This window comes from Aptenodytes patagonicus, chromosome 4 (assembly GCF_965638725.1).
Source record: "Aptenodytes patagonicus chromosome 4, bAptPat1.pri.cur, whole genome shotgun sequence".
In the NCBI taxonomy this organism is placed as follows: domain Eukaryota; kingdom Metazoa; phylum Chordata; class Aves; order Sphenisciformes; family Spheniscidae; genus Aptenodytes; species Aptenodytes patagonicus.
This window is the reverse complement of record NC_134952.1, coordinates 60,431,758-60,456,450: the sequence shown is the minus strand read 5'-3', so window position 1 is coordinate 60,456,450 and position 24,693 is coordinate 60,431,758. Positions and strand designations below refer to the sequence as shown.

The window sequence follows — 24,693 nt, the reverse complement described above, 5'->3', positions numbered from 1 at the left end:
GTTTAGATGCGGGTGCCTGAATGAAAATGCATTTTGAGTAACAGTAGTCTTACAGCAAAGGAAACAGTATGTCCCTTTAAGGGGACTTCTAATACAGTCTTGAAAAATATCAATTTAGTAAACACAGTAGCTTCTCACCATATTTCAGGATGATACCTTTGTATATAGCAGTGCAGTTAATGAAACACAGTCAGTAAAGCACCCACCACAGGAATACAGAGAATGCATGACAAACTTAAAAAGTAATAGGAGACGCTTTAACACATCACCCTTCAACTTTCCCGGCTGAGTTTCGACCTACGGCAGCCAGCCCTCGCAGTCTCCCGAGCAGGGAGTTGCCACACCAAGCCACCGGCATTACAGACTTACCTTCAGAGTGCGGCCGCCTGCCCGCAGCCCCGGGAAGGCCTGAAGCCCCCGCAGCGGGCCGTCACCCCGCCCCGAGGCGGCCGCCTCTCCGCTGGGTGCTGCTGCCGCCGCCTCCCGCCCCGGCCACCGGGATCCCCGCGGCCCTCACGGCCCCGCAGCACTTCCCCCCCTCTCCCGCCCCGTTTCTTAGGGAGGCGGCGGCCGGCGTCGGGGGAAAGGGCGATGAACGCCCTGCCCCCGAGGGGGTGCCTGGGCCGGGCCGAGGAGGCGGGCCGGTACCGAGAAGGCAAGGCGCGCACGCACGGAACGGCGCGACACCGGGGAGCTTCTGTCCGCGGTCATGTCGGGCTCGGAGCGGCAGCGGCCGGCAGGTAGGGGGGCGGAGGGGGGAGGGAACCGAGGGGGGAGGTGGGTAATGGCGGCCGCCCGCGCGGCTGGGGGGGCGTCGGTTGTTCCGCGCCTGCCGGAGCCTCGTGCGCCTCCCGTTAACGTGCGGAGCCATTAACGGCCTCGGCGGTCCCCAGGCAGGCCCCGTGCTCTGGCGACAGGGGTTTCAACCCGGCCTGTGACGCCTGGGGTAGGCACGGTGCCGATCGCCTCCCGCGGGGGGAAGAGCGGGAGGGGGGTGTCTTTGCGAGGGTGGTGCGGGGAGAGGGGCCTCCCCCCTCGGCTGACCCGAAGCGGCAGAGCGGGGGCTATGCCTGGAGGAGCGCTGCCCGGAGGTGGCTGCCGGCGTTCGTGGGGAGCGTGGCCTTTGCTTCACTGCAGAGAAGGAAGGGGAGCGGGGAAAGGTGGCAGGTGGGGAGCAGGACGGCACGGCGGCAGAGGCAGCCAACGCGGAAGTAGATTTGCGTGTAAAATCCAGCGCACCCCACTGAGGGTAAAGTCCCGTGTGCTTCCCCCTCCCCGCCCCAGCTGCGGGAAATGAAAGGGGGGGTTTAACGACGGGGGGCCCCGCCGCCCTGGGACAGCCCGGCAGGGCGGCGGGCCGAGAGCTGGGAAACGGGGTTGCTTTGTCAACACAGAAGAAAAACAGCTAGCATCGTAAAAAGAGGAGGAAACACCGGGATAGCCGGGGTTCAGGTGCCTCGGAAGAACGGTGCTGTGTAACAGGAGAAGAGAGGCGCAGCAAAACTGCGTGGGTTTGGTTCCAGAAGATGCTGTTAGGCTTAGGTATACATTTTTTTTTTTTTCCTGCCATTTGGTTACTGGTATTTTCTAAATGCCGTGTACTTTGGCTCAAACGATAGACATATTGAGATTAAAACGTATCCAGAAACACGCTATCGGATCCCAGTGTAATCCAGTGCATACCTGATCTTTGATTCCTTTGAAACAATCCGTCTTCACGAGATTTAAGACAAGTAAGTAGTCCTATTCAGAGCAATCAGTTTTTAGAACAAGCCTGTGTAAGACAAGCAGAAAGCTTTTCATGAATCATCATAATTTAAGTAGTGTTTACTTGAATGAAGCTGCAATATGACAGTGGCAATGAAAAGCTAAAGACTGGGAACTGACTAAACAGAATTAAAAGAACAGGAAAACCAGATTTCCCTAGTTTCCTTTGGCCCAGGAATTCTGTTCTTCCTGTGTCTACATGGCACCATTTTCTGTCTAAAAGTTTGATGACCGTAACATTTTAATGGTCTGTTGGTTTTTTTGGGGGTGGATTAGCTCCTCCCCCCCTCCCCCAAGTTGAGGCAAAAGCATCAGCCAGATCTCAGGTACACAAGCAAAAATACAGTGTAAATTTAAACATACAGATGCACTCTTAAAGATCTCTGGCTTCATATTATCAACAGAGCCACAGGCATCGGTATTGTTGCTATGTTCTATCTACACTCATCTTTCAGCACTTCTGTTATTAGTCTGACCTATATGTTATGTTTCAAGCAAACTGAGATAGCCTTTTCTGTGCGTTCAGGTTACTAGCGATAATTGTAAGACCCAACACCTGAAAGCACGATCGATCTTTGCCAGCGGGAAGTTTACATGTGAATAGTAACACTTACAAGCATGTGACTTCCTTTGAGCCACCCCCTCCTGTGGTATGGTGTTCAACATAAAAGCTTCTAAAGCCAATTCTAGATTTCTGCAAGTTTATTCTAATGTCTTTATGAACTTTTCTCCTCTATCAATACATAGCTATATTGTTTGTTTTGCAAAGGGCTTTCATCAGATGTGAAAAACAGATGTGAAAAGGTAGTATCGTATATATAAAATAGTTTGTAAAATGTATGTATACATGATCCATCTTCTCTTCTAATTGCAGGCCATGTCCAGTTGGATAGCAGACCTACATTAATCACCACAGGTACAGTATAGTACATAGTTTTCATAATGTGGTAGTTAGTCTCCACTGGTAGGAGGAGGAGGATCTTATAGCCCCGTGAGATGTTTAAGCAAAAGGAATAAATATTTTGGCCTAACCATCTGCAAGTCTTTAGTTCTGCACACTCCCAAGATGTGCATGTTCCCTGTTGTTCCCACAATGTTACCTTTATGTGCATTTTGTTACTGGAGATACTTATGTCTATGTAGTTTAGCAGAAGAAAAGGTATAAATCTTGCATCTTCTCAGTTGTCATTAGCTATACATACTGTTACACTACCTGCTATGACTCATATGCTGCATCCAACCTCAGAGAATGCTCAGCTTTGCATTAGCAGTGTTACTGAAATAAAAGAAACACCAGTGTATTTTTAATTATGTAAAATCATAACTATTGAGTTAGAGACTCTGTTTAAGTAAATACAGCCAGCTAGTTCGTTACATAAAATCATGATCTCTGAATATGTCTATATAGATATGGATACACAGACAGATATAAAATATGCATGACTTGACCATCTAAAATTCAGACTGTTGGAGTCAGGACTTTAAGAACAGCCTCCAAAAGCTGTGGGTGCAAACAAACGCTAATGGAGCTGTTTTAACTGCATGCCTACTTACCTGATGTGCGAATGAGCTTTTGGTTCACAGTAACAGCTAAACTTCAAGGCTGGATGCACAAATTCAAATTGTTTTGTTTTAATGAATGATTTAGTGGCTAAATGACTTTTTGATCTCTCTAACAGATGGAAATCAGAACATCACAGAAGTAGATGCACTTGATGTAAGGTAAAGTTCTGATGGTAATGACAGAGAGATGGCCCATGGCATTGAGGTCAGTGCAGGGTTTTCTGAATTTTGTTAACGTGGCTGGATTATTCAACTCAACTCCACCCACTTACAGAAGATGTTTCTAGTTTTAGCTACACCAGATGTAGAACCACCCTTCTTATCATGAATGCATGCAGAAGGGACTCTTAGGAGTGGACTCCTTTTATGTTAGGCAATGTGCAGAGACTGTGGCAAAAATACCGTCACAATCTAAGGAACAACTGGGCAGACTAAGTGATAGAGTGTCACACAAGAATATATTCCTCTAGAAGGAGGGTAAAGGGACCACGGGATAGTGATTCCATGAATTTTTCGTACTCCACCTTAGAACATCATCTAGCCCTGGAAAAGGTAAACTACCTGCCTGATAACTTCACCCACTCAGTGAACACAGCTGACCAGAGGAAGAACTATTTAGGGAACCATCCTTTAATGGCCATTCACAGGATTCAAGGACCTAACTGTCCAAAATCCCTACTAGCCCTACATCTAGCCAAACCCTAAGGAAGATAAATTGCCAAAATCCGAATAAACTCTGGTACTGGTACAGGTGAAATATCATAATTACAGGGCTAAAGTTTATCATCTTTGCATTTTATCATGTTAAGTACTCCAACTGGGGAGAGTGATAAAGCACCCACTTAACTTTTCTTATTGGTTATCCAGCCAACATTGTAGAAACCCCCAGACTTTGAACAGTCAACCGGAATTCCTGTTCCCTGTTTGAATTCTTATGCAGACATTACAAAAAGATGTTTTATTAAGGGGCTACTCATAATAAAGTGGAGAAGCAGAAATGGTTTACGGATAACTTTGGTTGTTTTGTAGTGAAACAAAGGCATTTTGCTGATGAAACTGCAATCTTTAAGTAACGTCTGCAGGCAAATATTCTGTGCAACTTCTTCCACCAATTGCACCAAAACTGAACATTCCATAGCAGGAAAAAACAGTAACATGCCAAAAATGACAGCTCTGACTCGAGCCGGTCCTAGGGCAGCATGACCTGGACTGTCATTCTTGTACATCTAATAGCACTGGCCTTGTCTATTGCCAAGGCTATTGCCAGAAGCGTCTTGGTTTCTGTTCCCTGCACCGATACCTCTGTCTACAAAAGCAGTAAGATTGTCTGCTTTGTCTCTCGAAATACAGCCATGCCAACACTTGGAAACAACCTTTTGGGTCCAAGTGTACAGTCCATAGCGTGCTATCACAGATTTCTATGTTGTGTTTTGTTCATAAAACAACAAAATTGCTGAATGCTACTCCAGACACACGGGTGCTCCATACGTTCATTGCCATGATAGTTTAAAGTCCTCTACTTAGAAGCTGGGTCGGTCATTTGTTCTGTCCTTCAGAACAACACTGTCCTTCAGCTTTAGAACTTTGTTGGCTGGTTGCTAAAAAATTAAGATGAACAGTTGTATTGTCATAACTTTCATTTTGTTAGGGTAAATAATGCAAATTTGTTCTCCTTTTGCAAGATACCCTATGCATACCACCTCATCACCAGTTTAGAGTCTCTTGGTTATGATGCAGCACTCGGTTTAGCCAGAAGAACTTGAAACAAATCTCAGACAGCTACAATTCCAAATAAGTACGTATGCACTATCCAATTATGTTAAAATAATATTTAGCTAAACACATAACAGAGAATTGGAGCCAAGTCTAAAGTGCAGTTATATGCCTTACTGCGTTACTAATGAGACAGCCTCCTGACAAGAGAAAATACATTGTAGAGAAACTGGTCAACCTACCTGATAGAGCCTAATACACACCCAACACTTTTTTTTACTGAATTGCTTAACACGCCCGAGCTTTTCAAAAAGACCTAGCAATTGAGGCTTTTCCTAAAATATTGCACATTTTGAGGTCTTGTCTTCTGAAATTGGATCCTCAAAGTCTCCAGTCAATTAAAAAAATCTCAGCTAGCAGGAATACAGGAAGGGAATTCAATTAGCCATGAACTCATTGATCAAGAATATTTTCCGTCTCTGGCAACAGACAATCACTTGATCCTACAGTGCAATACAAAATGAACCATCAAAGAAGAGGAGTTGCGTTAATCTTCAATCACGAGCACTTCTTTTGGCATTTGAAGCTGCCAGACAGACGCGGGACTCTTGCAGACAGAAACAATCTGAAACGCAGGTAAGAAACTTGGTTTCTCTACTCAAGCTTAAAAAGCTAAACTTCAGAAGTCATGGTCAAATAAGCAGTTACCTAAATCTTACACTTAAGTATAGAACAAAAGATTTTGCAGACATCAGCACCTATGCAACCTTGGCAAAGAAAGTCATAATAAAAAAGCTTCAAGGCACAGTCCTTTGAGTCACAGAAACTGCTGGCACAAGTCCTATGATTTCAGTGTATCCAGACCTCTCTTAGGACAAACTATTTGAAGTAACTTTAGGTATTACACCTGCACTTGACACCTGTTTGAGTTCAAAATCAAGTTTAGTAGGTTTTTTCATAAATAATGCATAAACATGAATATTAATTCTCTCACAGGGAAAGCAACTGAGTTGGTAGCAACTGATGTATAATTTGAACTAGATTTTTACTGATACTGATGTGTTTTAACAATAGTTTGACAGACCTTGGATTTGAAGTCAGACATTTTGATGATCTGAAAGCAGAAGATGTGCTGCAGAAAATTTATGAAGGTAGGAGACTATATATTGGTTATGTCTAACTATTTGTAGCAGAATTTCCGGATATCTTTTCTTCCATTCTCTCTGTTCAACTAACTTAAAATAATTCTTGTGCACAAGGGAGTTGTTTAACGTTAGAAGGACTTAAGGGTTAGACTTCAGGTTATTTTATTGCAATGTAAGTGAAGCTTCTGTGGAGAGAACTAATGAAGTTGCTAAGAGCTGAAAGAAAGTACCTGCAGCTGGGAGAAGTTAGTAACAGTCGTCTTTTTCCTTGTAGTGGCCCTTATCTTCAGCCATGTTGAATCAGTGCACCTTTCAAATCTCTGCAGTGTTACACTACCTGAAAATAGGGTTCATTTGAAAAAGGACTGATAGGAGATTAAATTATATGATACAAATGTACAATGTTTTTTAAACCTGAAGATCGCTGTTTAGTCATTTAAACACCACTTGACTATTTCAGCCTCTAAGGAAGACCACAGCAATGCTGACTGCTTTGTTTGTGTGTTCCTGAGTCATGGTGATAATGATCATGTTTATGCATATGACACCCACATCAAAATTGAGACAATCACAGACATGTTCAGAGGAGACAAGTGCCAGAGTCTGGTAGGAAAACCGAAGATATTTATCATTCAGGTAAGATGTCTGTTTCTGAATTCAGTGGAGCTAACACTGACCTATGTCTTCTTGTAATACAGAAGTCAGTTTTCCTGATACAGTCTTTCCACAAGGGAAAGTTTTTGCATCTTTAGGAAAGAAGGTATGGAAAACTGCTCCTTAAAGGCATTTAAGACATGGATTCTTCTCTTTTTTTAAAAACCTTTATGTACACAAGTGTTAATATTATGATTCTAGCTGTATTTATGAAGAGCAACCCAAATTAAGCCTATGTCAGATTGACTGTCAGTGTATATTTAATGGCAGAGAAGACAGTATCATTTTTTTTTGAGAAAGTTGTGTACAGCCTCAGCTCAGTTCCTACTACTGTTCACACCTCACAGCCCTAGGATAGGCTGTAGAAGGCTATCAAACCTCCTTACCTTCACTGTTTCCCTACAGGCAAGTCCCTTTACTTGATCCTTACAGAAGTTGTTTTTTTGTGGGGGTTTTTTGTTTGGTTGGTTTTGGTGATGGTGGTGATGTTTTTTCTGGTTTTCTTTGGGTTTTTGTTTTGTTTCTTTTCTGTCCATGACCAATAATTGGCATCTCTGTAGAATTTAAAGAATCAATTTAAGGTTTTACTGCCTCAGAAATACTGCTTCTGCTAAGTAGTCAAATAAAGCCCATGCGTAACTGCCTGTTTCACTCCTTGGTTCACAGGATAATGCAAGTTAGAAGGGACCTCAGGAGGTCTCTGGTCCAGCCTCCTGTTCAAAGCAGAGTCAGTTATGGGGTCAAACCAGGTTACACAGGGCTTTATCCCATCTTTATCCAGATTACAATTAGCAAACTCAAATGAGAACCTGGCCTTCAGCAGATTGTAATTGTAGTAGTTTATAGAGTAATTCTAAGAATTACCCTTTTTTTCAAATGAAAGCTTCCTTAGGAACAAGGCCGCTGCAAGAATCAGCACATTGTTAATTCATCTTTCATTAGGACTCACTCAGCTTTGATTTTTTTCTTTTAACCAGGTGCCAAAGATGGAGAATTATTTACATATTTCAATTTTAAGTTATAACTAATACTTGGAAACATTTATAATGTATACTTATCAAAAAGCAAATTAACTGAGTTACAGCACAATCGGCATAGCATTTACCTTTGGAAATCAAAGGAAACAGCAAGGATGGAATTTCATCAGTATAAATGAAAGAAGATTTTCATGTTTCTCTCTTTAGTGGCAGTTCTTAAGTAGCGCTCCTTACCTACTTTGTATCTTTTTAGTGTGTTCTTACCTTCTTATTCTCCATGTATAGCCTTTCTGCAACACTGACAATACTGGGCTCACTTACTGGCTTCTCACAAAAAAAAACGCCCTCAACTAACACATTTGAGACTGAACTAAGAGCCCAAGTGTAACAGCATGTAACGATGGCTGTGCTTCAGAGCATTTACTCAACGCTGCCTTGCCAACAGGTCCAAGGGAGGTGATTCTTCCCCTCTACTCAGCACTGGTGAGGCTGCATCTGAAGTACTGTGTCTAGTTCTGGGTTCCCCAGTACAAGAAAGATACGGACTTACTGGAGTGAGTCCTGCAAAGGGCCACAAAGATGATTAAGGGACTAGAGCATCTCTCGTATGAGGAGAGGCTGAGAGAGCTGGGACTGTTCGGCTTGGAGGGAATCTTATCAATGTTATAAACACCTGGTGGGAGGGAATAAAGAAGAGGGAGCCAGGGTCTTTTCAGTGGTGCCCAGTGACAGGACAAGAGGCAACTGGCACGAATTAAAACACAGGAAATTCCATCTCTACACAGGAAAACACTTTTTTACTGTGAGGGTGGTCAAACACTGGAAGAGGTCACCCAGAGAGCTTGTGGAGTCTCCATCTATGAAGACACTCAAAAGCTGACTGGACGTAGTCATGGACAACCTGCTCTAGCTAACCCTGCTTGAGCCAGGGGGGTTGGACTAGGTGATCTCAAGAGGCCCCTTCCAATCTCAGCGATTCTATGATCATCTCAGAGCTTTCACTGGGCTTCGTCACCAATATTTTAATTGATAGAGAAGTAAATGGGTCTTTATGAATCCAGACTCATGGTAATGTGGAACACCTAACTGAACAGAAGTCCTCTCTGGTTAGTGTCAGAAGTATCATATTAACATAGGTGAGCTTGGCAGAGGTGAAAGCATAACAATACTTCTCACCAACAGGCATGTCGAGGTGATAAACATGACGATCCAGTTATTGCTCCAGATTCAACAGATGGTAGCGATGAATCTGTTGTCAATGAGACTGAAGTGGATGCAGCTGGTGTCTATACCCTGCCTGCTGGCGCAGACTTTATCATGTGCTACTCTGTGGCACAAGGTAAGTTGTAGTAATTTACATCTGATGTCTGCTACTTCACTGTAACAAGCTTGAACACTTCTTCATTTTGCAAACAAAATAATGAGTACAGTTCCAGGTCATCTGTTTTGCATGTCTGATAAGTGACATCTCGTCTGGGAAAGATGTTAAGGAAAAAGTGAAAATAAACCATCAAGGTTGCAGTTAATTTGCCAAGCAGAAACATTCTCATCATAATATTGCTGCTGAGCTGTCTGCTGACAGCAAGCATTCCCCTCTTTTCCAGCACTGTAGGATTCTGGTGGCTTATAAATTTCCTTGCACTATGTGGCTGTCCTCTCCAGTCCTCCATGTTGTCCTCAGTCCCATCTGCTCTCTTGTAATGTGCAGATACAATCCTGTAAGCTACCAGTCCCTGAACCATGCTCCTCTTGGCTGAGCACTATAAGTGATCTCAAAGCCATTTCCCATCTACAACTTCTAGTGAAATTACATAATTGGCGAAGTAAGATTTACACCCATTAGTAATCCCTTACGGATGCAGCTAGCGAGCAGTAACTATCATGAATATTTTTCAAGTGGCATCACTACTTATGTTTGGATATAATTTCATGCTCCTGTTCTACAATAGGTTACTTTTCTCATCGTGAAACTGTAAATGGCTCCTGGTACATTCAAGATTTGTGTGAGGCACTTAGGAAGCACGGCTCTTCCTTGGAGTTCACAGAACTTCTTACTGTTGTTAACAGGAAAGTATCTCATCGCAAAGTGGATATGTGCAGAGACATCAATGCTATAGGAAAAAAACAGATTCCCTGTTTTGCCTCAATGTTAACTAAAAAATTGTATTTTCATCCAAAATCTAAGTAGATTGTTAAATAACAATGACAACCATTAACTACTACTCACTGCAGAAGTGAAGAGCACACCATCTTAGTTCAGGAGACTAATATTCTACAAGATTGTTTGCAAAAACACTGGGATCAAATGTTATAGTTTGCATATATAATAGTTTCTAAAATCTTAAAGCAATTTTAAAGCTAGTATTACAGCTCTGTTCATCTCAGGGAATTTGGGAAAAGTTGACTGGTGCAAAACTATTAAGACGTGCTCAGATTTTATTGAAATTGGTACTGTAGATTACTTTTTTTCTTAAAAGTTCTTTCCTTGATTGCCATCTAACCATGGCACATTTTACTATTTCCAAAACATTTCAAATGTTGCATTAGATTAGCTTTTCTTGCTCCAAGAGCACAGTTTACAGGGAATATGTTTGTAGGATGTCTTTTTATATCTGTGGACAGCAGTATCCACCTTCCAATTTTTGTGAATTTATAGCTTTTTAGACATTTTTTTATTTTCTCTGAACACTAAAAAGGAACTTAATTCCTTGAGTACAATTGTAGCATTAATATAGATAAAGGGCTTATTTTTGTTTGCACATCATTTACGTTTGGGGCACAATTAAAGCTTGCTGGTGCTTCGCATCCTCAGGAGAAAAGCAAGCAGTAGCGAAATGAGATCACGTACAGCTTGCTTAGCATGACTTTGGGTAAGCTCACCTTGTACACATCTCTCAAGCTAAAGCAAATCATTTCAAGGTTCCAGGCTCACAACTGCTGGACATACCTAGGCAGCTCTGCAAAATACAACATATGCAAACCTTCATACTTCAGGCCTTGGTGCTGGATCAGCCTCTTCCTCCCCTTGGCCCCAGGGGAGATCAGCCATACACTGCCACGGCGTATATAAAAGTGATAGTGCGTTTGTCACCACAGGATGTTTCACCATAGGATTGTTACTACTGCAGCATCAGTAATTTCAATGGTACTCACTAGAAGCGAATATTTCTTTTATTATTTTTTTACATTATTGGTACATACACTTAACTCTGGGGGACAATGGAGAACTCACACTGAGAAAAGTGTCTTAATCCACTTTCCTGGGTATAAAAGAATTGACTTACTGGCTCTACTTTAGCTAATCTTTCCATATACTATGTTCTGAGTCACAGATGTTAAATCTTACTATGGCTACTTTAAGCTTTGTATAAATCATGCATGTATAAACTTGAATGTTTTGATAAATTCTTTCAATAAAATGCAACAGTGAAACATAAATGATTTTATAGTAAATGAGTTTGATATATCTTACTTTCCCAGCAATATTTACTAAAAAAGCTTACTTGTAATGCAAGTCTAACCTCCACCAATGGTGTTATATCAGAGTCAAAGCACAGAGCTAGGGAAAGGAAAACAGTAATTTCAGGAAAAAAAATCCTTAATACTCAATGCAGAAAATTATTCTAGGAGCTACTGCTGTGCTATAGAAAATAGTCCTAAAAAGACAGCCCTTGTTCTATAAAACATCCCTGTCATTTTACCAGCAGGCAGAATGCCTCTATTTTACTAATGAGGTTTGACAAATATCTTGAAGAACTTTGCTTCAGCAACTTCTTTATAGTATTTAAGAAAAAAAAAAACAAAAAACCAATCCCAAACCACCAAGTGACCAAATCATTTTTATAGTTATTTATTGCAACTTTCAAAACTATAGTGGTCAAAGATACCCAGTTTCTATAGAGTAACTAAATGTTCGTATCACCTTTGAAAGGGCAATTCTAATATATACGAAAAACCAAAGTCAGTCCTTGTCATTGATTTCCTGGATTGGAAGCCTCAGGTGCAGAGGTTGGCGCAGACGCCTCAGGGATTCTTCTGCCTGCCAGTGAAAGAAAGAGTGAGATTTCGTCCTTCTGCAGCCCTCTGTCTTCTCCTCCTCTTTCACACATCCAGTATCTTTCCTTTCTCAGAAGGCACTGGTCTTACACAAGAAACCATACTAATCGAATGGAGGACGCCGAACGTTTACAGGTCATTCAGCCAGTCTCCAGAGAGAAGCATGTGCTCTGCCCATCCACCCACTCACCCACACCCCAAAGTATTATTTTCCTGAAATGACAATTACAAAATTCATACTCAAAGGATACTGAAAAAGCATCAAACTCTAGCCTTATGCCAAATGTGGCTCATGAAATGATACCCTGAACCACAGGTCTTGAACTAAAATTAGGGGTAGTTTCAGTTTTCTTTTATGAGACATGGAACATAGGGCTGGGGAGATGGAATGGGGGAGTAAGAATTGAGGAGTGGGATCTGCTACATTTTTTCATGAAGATTACAAAATTTCTCCCAGACACACACCACCACCTTTTAGAGAACACGGGTGACTGGATGGAAATCTAAGCCTTTTACCTGAGGAATAGGATTAAGTTGTTAAATGCTGAACTCTGCAAGACAGTTTTCTTCCAAGGAAGGGAGAAGATTGTGTTACCACAGCAGTGCAGCAAGCACACTGCCTCCCAAAGCAATACAGCTATTCTATTAAAATAGAATATTTTATAGGCTGAAATAGGCTGAAAATGCAACATATTCAAGTATGCAAAAAATGGATGTGTAGGGCTGATAAACTGACTTATTTGTTTTAAATTAAATTCATGAAGGTCTCCCTTTCTGATGACTTACTGAAGTAGTTTATACATCAATGGCAAACATTGTATGGTTATTTAAACAGCTCAAACTGGCTGATAAGCAATACACTGTTTGTTTTGAATGTAAGTAACAAACCTTGAGGTCAATTTTCCATTAGCTGAGCGTTTACTGAAAAAGTCTTAACCCAGAGGCTACCTCATTATTTAAGGACTGCATTTAAATACCTCTGCTAGGTCTTCTTTGAGCTTGTTATATCGTTCCACATTAAAATGCTGTTTTTTGGATTTCTGATAGAAGTAGTGGAGGAACTGCCTGTCTTTAGCGTCAGGGTAAATGTAGTCCTGGTGAAGAAAGCAGGGCACATATTTGGGGTTAGCAAGAAAACTGGGTAGAGGTCAGAAGATTATCTGGGCAAATGAGTTTTCAACAGAAATTCAGCCTGTTTCAGGAAGATTTATCTAGTTCAACACACACACATGTTCTGTTAAGAGGCTACATATGAAGTTATGCCCTTATAAGTCATAAGGGCCTTTGAGACACATGGTATGAATCATTTCTATCACGTCTAAAGGAATTTTCAATCATAATAAAGACATAGTGTGATCTTCATGACAGGAGCTGCCTGAGTCAACAGACACTACTTCCAAGGAGTCAGAGAAAGTTCAACTACTATTTCTCAAAGACTTATTTGAAAGTCTCAAGCAATGGCGCCAGCAGCTGTTCAGAAAAGCCAAGTAGTAATCTCTTTATCTACTCACATATAAAAAGTAGGAATGCCATAGCCCTTCTTAAAAGTCAGTGAGGAGGAGTAAAATTCGCATTCAGAGCCAGCTGTTCATAAAAACAGACACATCTCCCCTTTTCACTAAAGGAACCTGACGTCTCACGAGGTCTATAGATCCATCGGTATTATGGAAGGAAGTGTTGGCTACTCTTCCTCATACCTCCATAACAAAAAGTTTTGCATCACAAAGTTCGACATTGAGATGTCCACTTTGGGAGTAAAGTACAGAGCTAAAATAGGAAAAAGAAACATTCCTCGAAGTCTTACAGGATTTCAGGACAAGTGTGTTCTGCAGCTCAGTTAAGATCTGTTTTTTTGTTACCCAGCAAAATTTTTTTCTTCTGAACAAAGCCTGTTTCCTGCCCCATTTCAGCTGTCCTAGATTTACCTCCATTCATTCAAAGTCAAGGAAAAGCAGTCAGATTATGAAGAACAAAGCAATAACATTTTTTCAGGCACTAAATTAGGTATATTTCAATAATGCAACTGCCAGATTTCCAAACTATTTGGCACCCTGCACCGTTTATATGTAAACTCCAGCAAATAAAACCTACTGTTCAGTGATTTGCTTCCTGGCCTGCTGTAAGGCAGCGTTCACAAACTGGCACAGCACTACTAGTTGCTCTCCCTTTACAGCAATGAGCAAGGTGCCATTTACTATTCAAAGTGATCTACAAAAATTTAAAATAAAAGGAGAGACTTCTTTGATCACTTTTCATTCCCTAGGTTATGAACTCTTACAGATAGTAGTTCTGCTCAGCAGCTGGTCTGCAGTTCATGTGTAACAGTACCTGGCTTGACACTGCATAATGTAATGTTCATATCCAACCCCATTAGGGATCAAACAAGTCCCTATCTGATGGCAAGGCTACTTACTGAATTGTATTTTCATCAAAGCCCAAACATTGGGATTTTCAGAGTCAGTCTTCCTCCTTTACAATACTCCAGACGTTTACAAAATGAAGACTTACCTGTTTAGTAAGAACAAAGTAGGCATAGAAAGCCATGGCACTCCCATAAGTGATGAAGTATGTGACCGGCTCCATGATGTCCCAGGAATAGACCCACCACGTGAGCCATGCCAGTGCTCCCCCTTGTGTTGACATCAGAGCTAAGCCAACCCATAGGAGCCTGGAGGTCTTTGCATCTGCCCTGTCCGTGATTCTGGCTTTCATCTAAGGAAAAGGAATATAGAAACCTGTTCAAGCAAATGAGTGCAACTGATGAGCAGCTCCTCAACTATGTTTTCTCCTGCTGGGCTAGATCCTTTTTCAGGATCTTTTACTGACTCCTCTTACAAACTTACCCTGCCAAGAAAGAAAAGGACTGAAATCCAAGGGCAATCAGATCTCCTGGCTGTTGTGCACCAAGAAATGCTGCTTTTAATCTCCCCTTCGCACTATTAGGGATTTATGTCTACTAGATTTCCATTTACCATTCAAGGCAGCTCTGGTTAACGCTGAGGCTGGTCCTCACAAAGCAGGTCTGAAGCGAAGGAAAAGTTTGTCTACTTTGTCAGGCTCTTTCTGGCTTCCTCCCCTCATGCTGAGTTAGCTTAGCCTGCACTAGATCAATATTCATACCTTCCCTTCTTGGATTATGGCAACCATTAGTCCAAACAATTCGCCTTGCTGCCTTGGTGATATAGAAAACCCTAGCCTACGCCACAGATGATTTTTACCTCGCTATTGTTTTTTCTGTAACGGGTATTCAGAACTCATAGAGCAACAGGTGACTAAGAGGACTTTCAATCCCAATACTAGCCATGCGGAGGCTTGCTCATGACAGCTTTCTCCGAGTGTGTGGTTTCTACCCAGGGCATGTGCATTATAGGAGGGAAAAGAACTGAATTGAAAATAATTTGAATTATATTTGAATTGACCCTCGTTTGCATAACAAACAAAACAGACACACCCTAGCCATTCATGCTATTTTTTTTCTATCACAGGACTTACTCATGATGAAAGGAAATTCTTTTGAGTTTAAAAAGGAAAAGAAGTAACCCCACTTTCCAACCTGTTCAAGAGGCAGCAACTCTTCTTTCAGATGGTCCAGTTTCTGTAGCAATTCTCTCTCTTTCCTGATCTGGTGATCTTCTAAATGTAGAGCCACAAACAGTCTGTGAACCAAGGATTTGATATCTTCCATTTCAGTAGCATGCTCACTACTCAGCATCTCTGAAAAGAAAGTGTTTGTCATATAAAACATTTCAAGAATCTACCCTTCTTCATTTTCTCCCCACCTCCAACCCCAAAAAGCAGGACCATCCAATAGTAAAAAAAAAAAAAAAAAAAAGAGAAATTCCTTAATTCCTTTCTCCAGACAGGTTCCAGTTTTCTGAGACTTCCCATGCCTTTCACTAGATGAAGTGAGATAATCCGAGTTACTAAGCATCACTCTTACCTTTTGCAGGAGGTGACACACTGTATGCTGTGTTGTTGACAACAAGTTTAAAGTCATTCATCAATAAGACCTCCATCAAGGTTGCATCAGAGACCTTGCTACCATCTGCAGACGAAAGATTTAAGTTCTAAATCATTTATCATAAGGAATCTTAAACATTAGCTGATATCCCTTTGAAAAAGTGCTAGAGTTCTTTATTAATAATGTTTGGAAGGGAACTGTACTTCTAGTAAATGTGGTAACTGATACTAAAAAGTAAGGAGGAACACATCAACGCAGAGTGTGTGCCTGAATGATTTCTCTAGCAGTGTCATTTGGACTTGCCACTACTATGAGCAGACTTGTGTTTTCTTGTGTTACAATTATGACCCATTGGGAAGGGGAGGGCAGAAGAAAAAGAAGTCTTGCATAAAACAGCAACATATTGCAACATGAAGATCTGCATTTTTGTTTCTCCATCCACACAAAAGTTTGCATCTTCACTAGGACAAAGGGTTCTGGGAAATTAAAAGACCTTCAAAGACCTCATCTTCAGTTACAGATTTATGTCTTTCTTTAAACAAGCTCTTCTAGACAAAAGGAGCAATTCTTATCAGTAGTGGTGTTCAGATTTTTATTAATGGTACTTGCAATCACTCTGTTTCAATATCAGTTGTGACTGCGAGTTAAGAAGTAGATAGCTAGACTGTCCAGTACAAGGCAGACCAGGAGCCACAGAGGCATTAGTCTAAAAAGCTCTGGAGAACCCTTTTCTACTTTTCTTTTTTATGCAAAAACTTACATGAATACTACCCCATCAGCAACACAGAGAACAGGCTGAGGGAAAAAAAAAAAATCCTATCTATTTTCAATGACTTAAAATCAGAATCAAGGGGGCAACTGTGACATTCAACCAGGAAAGCTGGTTGTTGAAGATTTTATCCTGCTTTTATATTTGTTCCTTCTTTTCATCCCTTCTCTACCATTTTTCTTTGCCAAAGGCCCTTTCACCCAAAAGGCAGTATCTGTGTGCCTAGGGCTTAGAAAAGATTTGCCACTGGTAGATGGACCACAACTTCAATATATGAAAAGGCTCTCATCCAACAGCATGGACATATTGAAGCCCTTCCCAGGGCATTCTCAACACAGCAGATCTTGCAAGATTAGTACTCTGACAACATTTCCGATTTCTTGAACAACAGGAGAAATAGTTGCATCCAAATGAGAAATGGATCCCTTCCTATTTTACATTCAATACACAAAGGCAATCTAAAGGTAATCTAAAACCTCTGCTGAAATGTAAAAGATCTGTTTTGTCCCATCTCTGCTTTTTGTTTCCCTGTTTAAAGGGGCCTGAAATTGTAAATAACCTCTTTTCTTTAGTATATTACTACTCTTCCTGCCTGCCGGCTTTCATATCTCCTCTTCATTTCACCGTCCACCGCACCTCACCGCAGCTAAGACGCAAAGGAACACATCACATCCCACTGGGAGCTGAAGACAGGGAAAAGGAGCTTCCAGAGTCATTAGCAGCAACATGTAATGGTGGATCCCCAGAGCTCTCACTGGCCCAAGTCCAGCAGATCCCAGAACCACCCAATAAAACCAGCCCCCACAGGGGGTTGACGTGGCCCAAGAACCCCTGGAGCTGCACACCATTGCTGCTGGACACATTGCTGTGGCATGGGGGGTTCAAAAGCCACAGGGCAGCTGCTCCACTGTTTGACCTGGTCTTCATTTCCTATACATAAAAAGGGCATCTTCTCCCCTGCTCCTGCCAAGGGGTGGGCAGTGGTGGAAAACAGCAGCTTTACTCCTGAGATGAATAACAATCAGGCTACAAAATATGAAGATTTTTGTATGTAAATATTTGTCACAGTGCTACTGCTCCAGCTCCTCCATCTGTCCCCACATGCCCACTGCAGAAAGGCACCGTAGATAACCCCACACCTGCAATTATTTATTCACTTGAACTCTGTTCTCGTGCCCCATCTGCTGAGGCTGAGACTACTGAACTCCATGAGCTAATGCACCAGCTGGCTCCCCGACCCACTCTGTGTGGGTAGCAAAGCAAACCTGGAAGGCTATCACTTTCAGTCCAAAATCTGAAATTTTAATGTGCCCATCCACTCTTTTTTTTTTATGGTGTAATAGAACATCAAAGCTCATGTGCATATAAATTATTAAGGTGACATTTATAAAGTGACATTTAAGCAAAAAATGCTTTTCAAAGGAAGTGCCAGGTAGGCTCTTTGTTCTGGATGTGATACAACACCAATTTATTAACCCGTCCAACCTTTCATCAACTGAAAAGCAGAAAAGTTTGGGGGGAAGGGAGGTGTTTTATTTTAGAAAATTCGCCACAGCCTTTCAGCAAAAGGCTACTTTCCTTCCTATACCAAAGCACAAGTGTTCAAATGTGGACCAAGGGCCAGTTTTTGTCTACAGAAGTTTTGCAGGACCAAAATCAAATCCACAGAAAATGAAAGTGAGTCATCATACACAGCACTAATGCTTTCAATTAAGGCTGGGTTTCATTTAACGGCTAAATGACACAGAAGAAGTGTCTGCACTAAATCAAGGCTTCATAATTTAATAATAAATGTTTAAATTCAACTCTCAGTACTTGACCAATAGTTTCTTTTTACAGTATCAGTTTCCTAATAAATTAAACATCTAAGCTGTTCTCTTAACATTACAATTGCCCAGCACTTGAAAAATACATAGCAGAGAACTGTTTAACAGTCATTGTTTTAATCAAAGCGGACAATATTTCTATTTCAAAGTTGGGGGCGGGGGAGGCAGTGTTAAACAGATGAGACGAGGTGAAAATAGCCCAAATTCCTTTCCACTTTGGAACCTGCTGCCCGCCCATGCCAAAAATGGCAGACTTGTAGGTTTCTTACTGAAATTGTCTTATGCCTCACAAGTGATCGATATTTGCACTGAAGCAGAATGAGTAGTTAGCTTTTGCTGACATACCACAGAAGAATGGGATTCAGCAGTGAATCACAAATACCTGTCATGGATGTCTCTGCACAGATAGCAGTACTCGGAGGTTAACTGTTTGCTGGAGCATGTTCTTGGCTAGCCCTGCCTCACCTCAGTAAGAAATCCTTTGTAGTGAAAACTTCCATGTTAAGGGGAAGGCAAGCTGCTGACAATGACAGTTTGTTACAATGGCTTCTGAAGACACAAGTGTCTCTTATGAAATTATCTTTTTCAAGAGAATTTTCTACCTTTGCTGCCTAGCAGACGTAGCATTAAAAAAAAAACCACCACAACAACAAAAAACCAAGCCAACCCCAAAGTTCCTGTGTACATGAAGCTCATGAACACACTGGGATCCACACAGATCACATCTCCATTGCTCTATAAATATATTGCTCTATGGGGTATTTTCCTATTTTACTAAATGTGCTCTCAAAGGCAACTAAAGCAGCTTCTCCTAGATCTGTGGCTTCCTGATCTTCTAGGAGCATCAATCTATTTTCAGTCCCTTTAAAAGTCCCTGCAGCCCTCTGCAATATCAACCAGGAAGAAAGGGAACATTATGAATGCACCCAGTTATGAACCTTTGGACCAACTTTCCTTGACCCCACCCTTTCTTCTGTTTATGTGTTACCTGATGGAAAATAAATCTTTCTACAGGGATGTAACTATCCTTTTTTTTTTGTTTCTTTCTTTTTTTTTGGGGGGGGGGGGGGGGGGGGGGAGAGGAAGGAAAGAAATAGATGTTTTTAGTTAGCCAAATTCAAGTACCTATTCTACCAGATTCGGACAAGAAAGCTACATCTCAGTTCTACTTTTGAGATTGAGTCCTTCTCTAGGATGAGGACAGGGGTTGCAAGACTTTTCAGAATTGCTGTGGAAAAACTACAAAGCACTGCCAAAATACAAACCACGTTGTCATGAAAATAAAATGAAAAACCAGTTTAACTAACTGGATTTTAGCTTTTATCAACAGGCAGACAAAACACATGAAAACAGTGAGCAGAGCTTGAGAAAATTACCTGAAGACTTTGAACAATGGGATAAACAGTATGCTACAAGGAGGAAAGACCACATCAATGCTAACATATCAGTATAGCTTTTTCTTTTCAACCCAGGGGCCCCGAAGTACTGTACTCGAGCTGATGAATGAAACCTTCCCAAAGTCTCAAAAAGCTGCCCTTTATCATTGCACACATTATCTGGTTGCTTAGCTCTTAGTAAGTTTTCCATACAAGTTCAAGTTTGTAGTAAGGCAAACCGATACTTTCAGCTCTGGGTAACACTGAACAACTGGCAGACATCACATTCAAGAGCCCGACTGCTTGTCTTTAAGAATGATCATGGAGGACAAGAAAAGAAAAAGATATCAAGGAAACCAGAAGAGAGACACTTATTTAAGGCAGCATTACAGAGAGAAGCTACCTGAAAAAGATAATAGAGGACACTACTGGGATATAGGGAAGGTTACAGTAATATGTCCAATTTTGCATTTTTAATCAGCCTTTCCAAGAGGACTCACATATTAAATTTGAAACACCAATAAACCCCAGAAGCATTCAAGAACTACCCCAACAACAACAATGCTAAACCTGATGGAGGACTGAACTCATGCTTCAGGAGAGAAGTACAGTCCATTTGAAAAGGAATGTATTCATTCTGAGGAATGACAGAAATGTAAGATACCTGTTGCAAAGACTTCCGCCCTCTCAATTCCTTTATCTTCTCTCTGCACATCCTGCAGGAATGCACCTACGGTGGTCACCACTGGCTTGACAGTGAACCGACAGCGTTCACTTCTTGTGGGCAGCGTAAGAGTTATCACAGGCAGACCATGTCTGTAATTAATAGTTACTTCTGGGGGAGGCGGAAAAGAAAACTAAGTGAAGAAGTCATATCGTAAGTTGTAGTTTAATTTAAAAGCTGTTTTTAAAACACAGGATGAATAAAGAGAACCACACAAAACATTCTAGATTTCTTTAATAAATATAGTACTTCTATTTCTGGGGGGGGGAGAGAGAGAGAGATAAAAAATATATATATAACATGCAACTAACGTCATCTCACCCTACTCCCACAAAATAAATGAAAAGCTTGTTGACATTGATGGGAGGGGGGAAAACCTGCTGGGCAAGCTTACCATCAGATGGCACCAGCGTGCTGTAAGGTGCTCCTTCCCGGCCCCTCCAAGCTCCGGCGTGCCTCCACAGCCGCACCTGCAGCACGGACACAGGGAGCTTGCTTTAGAAAGGTTAGGATGCAAGATTTATCTGGTCAAAGGCAGTACCCAGCCTGTCACGGTGATCTGTCTGTGTGATCTGACAGCAGAGGTGTCCTTCTCAAGAAAAACCCCTCGCTTACCGATTTCTATTTAAAAGACAGAACCGTCCTTATAGAAAGCATAAACGTTGCCAAGGGTATTAAGGTATTGCCCATAGTTTAACTTTTTGTCCAGCGTCGTGTAAATAACTCAAGAAAAAAAGGAAAGGGGAGGGAAAGAAAGGGGGAAAAAAAAATCCAGTGTTTCTGAAGTGCTTCATGCAACTCTCACAATAAGCCCTCTCCTCTGCCACAAAAACAGCTGCTTGAAAGAGCTCTACATCGTGGCGCCTGAAGGCAGAAGTGTTCTGCAGCAGTTCAGAGTCTGCAGTGTAACTTAAAACAGTGTGCATGGTTTCAGTGAGGTCTTTTACTGCCAAATCATAAACAGAATGGCACTCTTTATAACCTCAAATAAAATGAAAGCCAATGCAGACTGAGGTAACTCCCCTTTGCTTCGTAATTATGTATCATATACCAACTGTTAACTATTGACATTCATGGTGTTAAAGGACAACAACAACAATGCGGCTTGCCAAAGTATGGAAGATATTTTATTTTTATTTTTAAAATCTGAACAGCTGTTTCAACTGCAGCTGAGATACTGCTGCTGCAACTAACAGCACCGCCAGCCTCTGGTACCACATCGAAGGAGGTACACCCAGATGCAATAAGTATCCCCTACGCCCTGGGACAGTGCTGACAGCAGGATTTTGAACCTGCATGGTTGCGCTCCCAAGCCCATCCCTTCCAGGGACATTGGTGAGAACCATCAAGACGCTTCAACACAGCCATGTCAAAACAGAGGAGACAAACTGCTCTGATTAGACCCTTGTACTTAAAGCAGTCCAGCCACGCTGTGGAAGATGCAACTACTCTGACACAAAAGTACTCTGCTTCTACAGCTAGTCCCCCCTGCACAAGGAGAGGAACAATTTTATTGCAGTGACTCCCACAAAGTAGGCATTACTGCTATAAACTAAGTGTAACAGGCAGAAGTAAGAAGGGAAATCACATCCCTGAGTAAGCTGGTTACAAAAATTGTGCATGGGCTGGACCAAGGCATGGGGTTTGAAATATGATAGCCGGGGGAAGTGGAAAATGATGTGGGGAGAGATGACAAGGACCGATTCTCCCTCTGGTCAGCTTTATAGCTCATCTGTCTGAAGGCCACAACTTTTCATAGTCTGCAAGATAATCTCCTTCGACAAGGCAGGAAAGGAAAGCTACAAATGCAGGAGGCCTCTGCCCATTCAGTATGCTGAGCACTGCTCACCACGTTCATGTGATTTACTTGTTTTTAAAGAATCACAAGTTTGACTGCCTGGATAGGAATATCCTGTTAGGTTAAATAAAGGATTCATCTGTAAAAAAATAAATCTGTGTGTTTCAAAGATGCTGACCTTGCCCTAGCTTTCTACCTGGAACAAGGACTTTTCAGGATTTGAAGAAAATAAAATGAATCACACTGGGAGTTTCCAACACTGAGAAATTTGTGTATTGTAATCTTCAGGTATCAAAGGCACTCAGAAACCTAGACTAAATAGCAAAATACCTTAAACACAAGAGCATCGTCAAAAAAAAAAGAAAGAGTAGACACTAGGAGTGCAGGGATGCCAAATGGCTACCCAGGGCTAGGACACATGCGGTAACTTGTTTGTTTCTCCAGCAGAGCAAGAGACTTTCCCTGGAGCAGAGCAGGACACTCAGCCCAGCTCACCAGTTCTCACCCCATCTACAGGGGGCACCTACACCCACAAAACATTTAGAAATATACAGCCTAGCAGTAGGGGGAAAACATTCAACACGTGATCTGTTTTTTCCACAAAAGACCCTGAAACACACCGATTAGAACAGTCCATGGTAATACTCAATAGCCTTGAATCTAACAGCAACCGTGTTACTTGTTTCTTCTGAGGGATGTATTTAAGGAACTAGCTGTTGATTTTTTTTTCACAGATACCTGATACGTAACTTTGCAATTAACATTTAGATACTTATCCTCCAACCCACCTCAGGCATGGAACTGCTCCATGCTTGTATTGGAAGGTTCCTTCATTTATTTTTTTTTTAATCATAGAATCATAGAATGGTTTGGGTTGGAAGAGACCATAAAGATCATCTAGTTCCAACCCCTCTACCATGGGCAGGGATACTGTCCACTAGATCAGGTCGCTCAAAGCCCCATTTTGGTGAATTTGGGTATCTACTTTGCTTATGGAGGAATCAATGCATTCAACAATTAATACATATTAATATATTAAAATATTTAGATATACTAAATATATTAAGTTAAAATATTTATTATATTAAATTCCATTTATGGAAATAAGATCTTTAAGGTATTTGAGTCTATTATTCTTTAGACTTTGACGTTTACCATTCATGATCCATTGAAAAAATCTCAATATATACTGAAGCTTTTTTTTTTCTTTTTTAGATTGTCTGTTAATGCAGCCTACCCATTAAAATCACCTGCAAAGAAAATGTGAAGTATAAGAAAAGCAAAAGCCACTGAGCCATGGAGTTGAACTGAGTACCAAATAATGAACTCTTTCTATACAAGCTCTAGGTTGATTAGCTGGGAAGTATGAAGGGCTGAGTTAACTTCACTGAAACTGGAGATGTAAATCTGGAAATGTAAGGAGAAAGTTATTAAACCATTAGCTTGCACCCTACAGCCAAATCACTGTGCCACTTTCGAGGTGCTTGGAATGACCCCTACTCTGCCACTGGAAAAGAAATGAGGTCGGCAACCACCGCAGCTAAAAGGAAGACTTGAACCACAGGACCAAACCAATGAGAACGCCCTCACAGTAACATCAGTGAGAGCTGGAATAGAAGGAATGTATCCTGAATTAACTGCATCATGACTTTGAGATACTGTAAGGAGGACAGCACGCTACTAACTCTCTTATATGCCAGTACATGCATCTCGGCTAATTCATCTAACCACACAAAGGCTAAAGAAAGCTATTCTACATCTTCCTGCAACTCGAGCACACACGTGGCAGGACATCTGGCTAAAATACCTCTAATGCAATTACAACTATGTTCTGGAATTGGGCCAAAGGCTTATGAACAGCATTTAGCTGTGAAACACCCTTTCTCCCTCAGCTATGTTTGCTTCCTAACACAAAACACCTGGGAGCAGCAGTCAGCCACAGTGACCTAGATCTCTTGACTCAGTTCAAGGCATGGACTCTGGGAGTGAAAACCCATGAGAATTTCAGGCACAGAGTGCTAATTGTGATAAAAATAATCCAATATATTCCATTAAAAAATACCAGCTGGTGTAAAACAGAAAATATATCTCCAGTTTAAAGAAGTACTTCCTCTTTTAAGGGTACCTCCTGTCTCTAAATGCAGAGAAGTTGCCACTGTTAAAGTCAGAGTGGAAATTTCAACAATCTGGTTTACAGCACAGCTTTAGGGACTAATGTAGCAGCATAACTGAGCTGGAAAACTAAGCAGCCAGGCATGGGGGGTGGGGAGAGACAGGAACAGCGATACTGCATTTTTCACTTTGAGAGTGGCAAACCACTAAACCTATCTACATTGCATTTTCTGGAGTTAGCTGTTCTGAATA

General features: G+C 41.5%; 2 protein-coding genes across 6 annotated transcripts in view; one reads left to right on the top strand and one right to left on the bottom strand.

The window, feature by feature from the left end:
• Positions 1–565: 565 nt before the first annotated feature.
• Positions 566–24,647, top strand: CASP6 (caspase 6). 4 transcript variants are annotated; one of them, XM_076336890.1, is made up of 8 exons: positions 566–740; positions 2,642–2,683; positions 3,447–3,489; positions 5,533–5,679; positions 6,118–6,194; positions 6,649–6,824; positions 9,002–9,158; positions 23,545–24,647. In XM_076336890.1, exons 1-8 carry the CDS (start codon positions 710–712, stop codon positions 23,571–23,573), a joined length of 702 nt encoding a protein of 233 aa, XP_076193005.1. In that variant the 5' UTR covers positions 566–709; the 3' UTR covers positions 23,574–24,647. The 4 variants fall into 4 exon arrangements, with proteins under 4 accessions (XP_076193005.1, XP_076193002.1, XP_076193003.1 ...); XM_076336887.1 differs by lacking the exon at positions 23,545–24,647 and adding an exon at positions 9,769–10,969; XM_076336888.1 differs by lacking the exons at positions 566–740; positions 23,545–24,647 and adding exons at positions 1,448–1,542; positions 9,769–10,969.
• The window catches only part of MCUB (mitochondrial calcium uniporter dominant negative subunit beta), a 56,870-nt gene continuing 43,149 nt past the window's right edge, over positions 10,973–24,693 (bottom strand). Inside the window, exons 2-8 of one of the 2 annotated variants that reach the window (XM_076336885.1) lie at positions 20,926–21,001; positions 20,472–20,642; positions 15,816–15,920; positions 15,429–15,589; positions 14,384–14,587; positions 12,853–12,969; positions 10,973–11,858 (exon numbers count right to left, since the gene is read on the bottom strand). In XM_076336885.1, coding sequence (XP_076193000.1) covers positions 11,781–11,858; positions 12,853–12,969; positions 14,384–14,587; positions 15,429–15,589; positions 15,816–15,920; positions 20,472–20,642; positions 20,926–21,001 — 912 coding nt within the window. In that variant the 3' untranslated portion in view covers positions 10,973–11,780. The remainder of the gene's footprint in view (positions 11,859–12,852; positions 12,970–14,383; positions 14,588–15,428; positions 15,590–15,815; positions 15,921–20,471; positions 20,643–20,925; positions 21,002–24,693) is intronic. The other variant, XM_076336886.1, reaches the window with a different exon arrangement.